General features: G+C 38.5%; 1 protein-coding gene across 1 annotated transcript in view; it reads left to right on the top strand.

Annotated features, from left to right (window-relative positions):
* Window positions 1-354: 354 nt before the first annotated feature.
* The window catches only part of LOC116691433 (focal adhesion kinase 1-like), a 53,604-nt gene continuing 46,957 nt past the window's right edge, over window positions 355-7,001 (top strand). Inside the window, 1 exon segment of the mRNA XM_032519048.1 lies at window positions 355-1,201. Within this exon segment, the coding sequence (XP_032374939.1) occupies window positions 1,129-1,201 (73 nt within the window). The 5' untranslated portion in view covers window positions 355-1,128.

Here is a 7,001-nt window from a genome sequence, read left to right on the forward strand (position 1 = left end):
ACAATGCCAAACCTTGTGACTTAAGATTAATGGCTGCATTGAAGTCACCTTCTTTGAATTTTACATCAAGGATTTTTTAATTGGATCAGCAGCTCTGCTCCAAAGACCTGAATTTGATATTTTTCGAGGATTTATTGGACCGAAGGATGGGTAGAGAAATCATCCCCCAGTCTGTTTTGCTTCCACCCTTCTGAAGTGTCCTCAAGCAACTTACTGAATCTCCTCCACCCACAAGGGATCTATCTACCTAAAGTGAAGGAGGAAAAAAAGAACTTCCTTACAGGGATTTTCACATATCACATTGCACAATGGAAAAGGTATTTTTCTGGGTTAAAGGGCATGACCTGTATTGGACGGATTGATTACCAAGCCACTTCCTCAATTTCTGAAAAAAGATGATGTTCAGCAAGCTTTTGAAGAGAGTGACTGGCAGTCATGTGATTCGTAGCTTTCAGTTTTTTTAGCATTAGTTTGTTTTTTGTTGCAGAAGACGGCCTGACTTCCAACTTAACTTTGGTTTGGACAGATTCTGTATGCTGGGCCACTGTTAATGTAAGAGATGCTAAATCTGACTTTAATCTCTTATTTAAATCGCTATCAACTGGACTTGGATCCTGATGATAGATGTTGTGTGTAGTGACTGCTAGAACACATACAGTCACGGACTGGTATATTAGCTACCTCCTGTGGAGATACTTGCTGTGTCATCAGATTTTACAGTACAAAGGATATTTGACATCCTCTGTTTCCTCTTACTGGGCTTGTTTTTTCTGGACTTACTTATAGCCCTGGGCCACTGGCTTTGATTGATTTTGTTCTGTTGAGTTTCCTGTGGCTATCTTGTGAGGTGGATACAAGTTGCACAACGGATACAATCACTTCTATAATCAATGACAGACCAGTTACCAGCACAGCATATCTCAATTTCTAACTTTTTTTGGGACATTTTAGGAGACCTCTACATGCTTTTTCTTGGTTTATTCAAATTTATATGCCAGGATTTTTTCTCATTTGCGAAAAGCCAGGTTAGGATCCGGTCCTAGTCTGAGACTCTATGCTGTTTTTAGGGCCCAGAAGGTTTGTCTGGGCCCTATGGCCAGACCTTGAACAGCCCCCCCTACAAAACAAATGGAGAAAAGCGGCTGTATCCCTCTGTGCTGGAGCAAGGGGGCCTGCATATATGCACAGCACCCCCTACCAAGTATGTACTAATAGTGTATCATTCAACATGCCATATTGTGTACTAACAAATACAGCATGTTGTTGGATATGTTCTTGTGAATTTAACTAAATCCTAATGAGTCACGACTACATAGTATTAGATCTAAATCACCGTTAATCAAATATAAAATAATTCTTTAGACAGTGCACCTTTCTCCACCTTGGTATCATTATTTATTTAAGTAATCCTCATGAATTCCTATTCTTGTTTACCATCTCTCACTCTGCTTGAAAGCATCTTCTTATTCTGCTAATATAGTATTTAGTCATCCAATCCAATCCACTTTATTTGTATAGCACATTTTACAAACACAAAGTTACCAAAGTGCTGCACAGAAAACTCAAACATACAAAACAATTAATATAAAATATTGTAAAAACAAAATAAGAGCATCGGGTTTAAAAAAATAAAACATAGGTAAAATGAATAAATACTAAAATACAGTAAAACAATAAGAGACATCAGAGGACGCACAACTCGCATGGAGTTAAAAGCAAAAGAATAAAAATGTGTCTTAAGACGAGACTTAAAACACTCAACTGTTGGGGCTGTTTGGACATGGGGGGGCAGAGCGTTCCAGAGTTTAGGTCCAACCACATAAAAGGTCCTGTCCCCCCGAGTTTTAAGTCTTGTCTTGGGGACCACAAGCTGGAGCTGGCTCTCTGACCTAGTGACCGCGCTGGCCTATAAATCTGGATGAGGTCCGAGATATATGTTGGACCCAGTCCATTCACAGTTTAAAAACAAACAATAAAATCTTAAAATCGATCCTAAAACGTACAGGAAGCCAGTGCAATGAGGCAAGAATTGGACTTATATGAGCGCGCTTTTTGGTTCCAGTTAAAAGACGTGCTGCAGAATTTTGGACTAACTGGTTGGATTTAATTTACTTGAGCAACGTTTTCTGCTTCATGAAGTCTGAATTAGACCGATTTGTGGCTGAATCCCTTTTCTCTATCTTACCCCTTGTACTTCCCCTTACCCCTAGCCCTTGGCCCTCAAAATCGAGTGGTAGGGGCTAGGGGTAAAAACATACCCCTATGAAATGGGACACCACTTGGTTACCATACAGTATTGATCACAAACTTCCAAGATGCTGTCTGCAAGTATGTCTATATGTTGAGTGCATGGGTTTTGACAACAGTGTCATATGCATTTATATATTTTATAGTTTATTTTATGTTAAGTTTGGTGGTGCAGAGGCAGATGTTCTTATCTGTAGTACTTAGGTCTGTTTGCAATACACATGGGTATACACACTGCATGGTGTGTTGTATATCTGTTTCAGTTATCACTGTTTCGAATGTCATTAATGTTTAGAAAAACTTTTCTTACAAATACCTGTCTTTATATAAATCAATAAAATAAATATAACAGGCAAAACCAAAACATAAAATATATTATATTACTGGACTATTCTCAACTATTAGAACCATAACTTACATGTCACACACATAAAAAGGCACTCAGGCACGCGCAGTGGATATTACCTCTCAGTTTCAAGTAAGCTTGTGTCCTCCCTTTATTTTTTTTTTTTAACTGTCTATGGTTTTAAGGGCTGTGCACCCCTTTGTCTTACCCATAGCCCTAGATCAAAATGAGTATTGGGAAAGCCCTTACTCTTGCGTGAACCCACAAAACTAAGGGGAAGGTGTAAGGGGATTATAACATTATCACAATGCCTTACAGCACAGCTAAATTCTGTCCTATTTCAGCTGTCGTTATCTATGACAGATGAGGTCTAGTTATGTCCTTTTCTTTAAGATTATTTTTTGGGGCATTTTTAGGCCTTTATTGACAGAACAGATGAAAACATGAAAGGGGAGAAAGAGGGGGAATGACATGCAGCAAAGGGCCGCAGGTTGGAGTCAAACCTGCGGCCGCTGCGTCAAGGAAGAAACCTCTATGTGCGCCTGCTCTACTAACTGAGCAAACCCGGTCACGCTGCATGAGCTCTTTGTAACTCCTGGAGAATGGGGGAATAAAAGGGGACCGTGAAGTGCTGCAGGACCAGCTGGCAGTTACAAAGATACACCGTTTGGATTTTCCAAGCAGGTCCATGTGGAAATGCAGAATGACAGGTCCAATAAATGACTTACTTGCTAGTCTATGTAGCTTCCTTTTTACAGCACTTAATAATTTGTGTGACGATAAAACTGAACTGAACAATTCATCTTCTTTAGCTTTGGTTCAAGCCTTTGTATGAAAAGCCATCTGAAGTACGGGTTCTTATTAGTTAATTTGCCTGGGTTACAGTTGTACTGAGCTGTAATTAGGTTTGTGAATAAGAGTGTGTAGGGAGATAGTGGTTAAAAGTTACCCTGGTAGCTCTGATGTCACTCAGAACACACACACGCATACATATGTGTACACGCACACACACTTTTTGTGTTCGTCCTTTGGGATTTTTTCAGCTCACCATGGTAAAGGATTGTACTTATATAAAAGTGACACATATGTATCGATATACAACTGATGTTTAGACTTTTTCTCCACTGTCCCCTGGTATAGATAATGCACTTCCTTGGCAGAAGATGGAAGAGAGAGTGTGGTAGTGTGGGGGAAGGGGGAGGACAGAGGAAATTGTTTGGGTATGAGAGAAAGATGAGAGGGAGGAAGGAAGAGCGGTGGTTCAATAGGACAGGAAGATCAAATGGAGACGTGAAGGCAGGAACTAAAAGGTCTGTGAGCATGTGAGTTGAGTGACTGGAGAAGATTACGAGAGAGGGAAGAAGAAGAGAGTTGCAGATGAAGGGGGTAAAGGATGTAGAAAGAAGGTTACAGATGTTTTGCTATGTGAGCCATGAAAAAGAAAGGGAAAATTTAGGTCTTTGAAAAGAATAAAGATGGGGATAAATGTGAAGACTGGGCAACTGAGGAAAAGAGGAAGAAAAAGGGATGGAAAAAAGGCAGAGAGGCGTAGGCTCCCCTGGGATTGTGCTAACCCCAGTAACCCAGATACCAGTTAGATGAGGAGATAAACCGTCCTGCTGCTGCTGCTATGGGACAGAGCTCAACTCCAACCTTCTGTGGCTCTACAGGCTGACTGTCAGTCACCTGCTCCCCTACTGACTGCCTGCATGGCCTATTTGATTGGATTTCTCTGCTTTTCTTTATTTGAGTGTGTGAGGACATGCACGTGCGGATTTAGTGCAGTTATGTTGAGTAGAAATGGGTGCAGTGAGGAAAGGTTTCATTTGTCCTATGCTGTGTAGTGCATCTATTTTAAAACAGTAATTTATTTACTATGAGAGCCATATTTTGTATTGCCCCCAAACTGGTTTTGCAAGCTATAGAATCAGGCAACTGACTTTCATGGTCTATGTATGTTCATTGTTTATTTTCATGGCATAATGCACAAGACTATTCTCACAGATGTGTACATGCTGGATAATATTAGAAATTAAAAAGTATCTGTTGGAAACCCTTGAGCTGTACTACAAACAAATGCTTAAGCTTTATGTTCATCATGTCAATGACATCGGTTTATAACAATTTTAGGTATTTTGCAGAAAATTGACAAAAAAGTAACCCTTTCCAATTCTTTATCTAAGACAATTAAGCAAAATTTGTTTTCATAAATGCTGCTGAAAAGCAGGCAAACATACTTAGTTTCTGAGTTATGTGTGATGTAACAGTATTAACAGCGTACATTAGTTGTATGTGTGCAATAAGGCAAATGTCTGTGCGCCAACTTCTCTAATAGGATTTTATTACGCTGTATGTAGTATTTAGGGTGTGTGTGTGTGTGTGTGTGTGTGTGTGTGTGTGTGTGTGTGTCACCATTGTATCAGTGTATGCAGTGGGCTGTTGCAATAATTTAGTGCTTAATATCTAATCTGATTACTGACCAAATGAGAGACCAGCAGCAGATGGTTGACTGTGGTTTGTGACTTTATATATCTCTTCTGGTGCAACTGTTTCTATTTAAAAATGAGATGCAGTCAAAATAATGTCCTCAATACATTTTTTATTGAGCCCCTCTGAGACTACGCATGAATGCCGGGCATGAACTAACCGAGTAGCTGTTATAACAACTGAAGATATGTTGTGTGAATCATTACCCGAGTACATTCTGGACAGGGTTTTCCACAAAGCATGTTTTGATGTAAATTTATCACCAACCCCAATTAGTACAGGAAACGGGGGTATATTGCACTTAAAATAATTAGTTTTTTGTGTAAACATTATTTTTAGTATACATGTTAATTCTTTTCTCCAGTTTTACTGTTTTAGAAGAGACATCAACATATTCTGATGTCGTAGGATAGTATATCCACCAAACACAAAACCTGCCATCTGCTCTCACACAGTAAACTGAAATGGCATGATGAAAATGCAAGGTCAACAACAGAACATAGTCCGGTGTGGAATACTTTAATCAATCACTAATCCATATTTGTTGTCTTTTTTGCATAGTCATTGGAAAAGTATGGCTTATTGTAACTTTTCAGCAAATCTAGTGCCAACAAGAGTGCTGAAGTGTTTTATCGTCCAAAGCCTCCTGCCCTTTCAAATACAGTCCTGATCTTCATTAAGCTTTTTTTTTTTCAAAAACTATAGCATAATGGGAGGTATAGTTTACAAAGCTTTGTAATTTGAAACATTCCTAACAAATACACATAGTGAATCTGTTTCTGCCTTTTTAGCAGGCTTAAAAATATCTGTAGTCATCGAAGTAATGGAGGAGTGACTATAAATGATTTGCACTGCAAAACCCCACTTGTATGTTTATTTTGTGCAAAGAGCCAGTTTAATATTACTAGCTGTACCTTTTAATGTTTTCATCATAGTAATAGTTTTCATTGGGTACACAGGGTCGGTAGTCATTAGCACGGCAGCTGGTATTGTTACAATGAGATCATTTTAGTGGTATTTCTAGAGGGATTATAGTAGCAGCGCACTCTTTGGGGATTGTTACAAGCCACCTAATAATCCAATAGTGTCATAGCCACAGTGGTATCATCTTAATTGGATGGTGATAGTAATACTGTAAGAGAGACATTTTTAATCTGATCTTCACTAATCTGTTGTAATGAAGCCTTGAGGCTCTGTTGAATATGTGGCTATTCATCATTCAGCCTACAGAATGAGCTCACTTTGGATTACACACAAATGCGTACACTAGACATAGTCATCACCAAATGCCAACCTTTACTCTTTTCAGAACACACTTTGTTATTTTAGCTAAGCACTAACTGTTCTGGAATTTGCTGTTTGTTAAACTGCAGAGACTCAGAAAGAAAATGTTAAATAATGTAGCATAACCTAGTACAGCACGACATAACCGAGGTAGGTTTTTACTTTTTGTATGTCTTGGGAACTTCTTGCCCTTAGTCACTGGAATGTCTGTTCTGGAAATTACATTGACAATGTACATTGAAATACATGAAAGATTACTTACTTGGACCACTAAAACCTTTCCTTGGCAGGTGAATATTTTCCATTTTCTAACAGGTGAGCAACAAAGAAAATTTCAGGCTGTTTTATATGCAAAAGATAAAAAAAAGTCACTTTTTTTAATCCAGGGAGGCCCTAACAATATATCTAGAAAGCATACATGTTTATAAATTGAAAATGAAGCAGAATTGCAATAACAAAGGGTTGATTCATAGGACAATTTATCAACAAAAAGGTGAATAATAATAATAAATAAAAGTGTAATAATATGAAGAAAAGAGTCATGTCATAACAATCACTAAGTAGAGACTCCAAATAAATATACTAGTGCAATGCTCTCCGTAGACAAAGGATGTAATATTGTGTATAGGACACACAC

The sequence above is a fragment of the Etheostoma spectabile genome, chromosome 6 (assembly GCF_008692095.1).
Source record: "Etheostoma spectabile isolate EspeVRDwgs_2016 chromosome 6, UIUC_Espe_1.0, whole genome shotgun sequence".
NCBI classification, from domain to species: domain Eukaryota; kingdom Metazoa; phylum Chordata; class Actinopteri; order Perciformes; family Percidae; genus Etheostoma; species Etheostoma spectabile.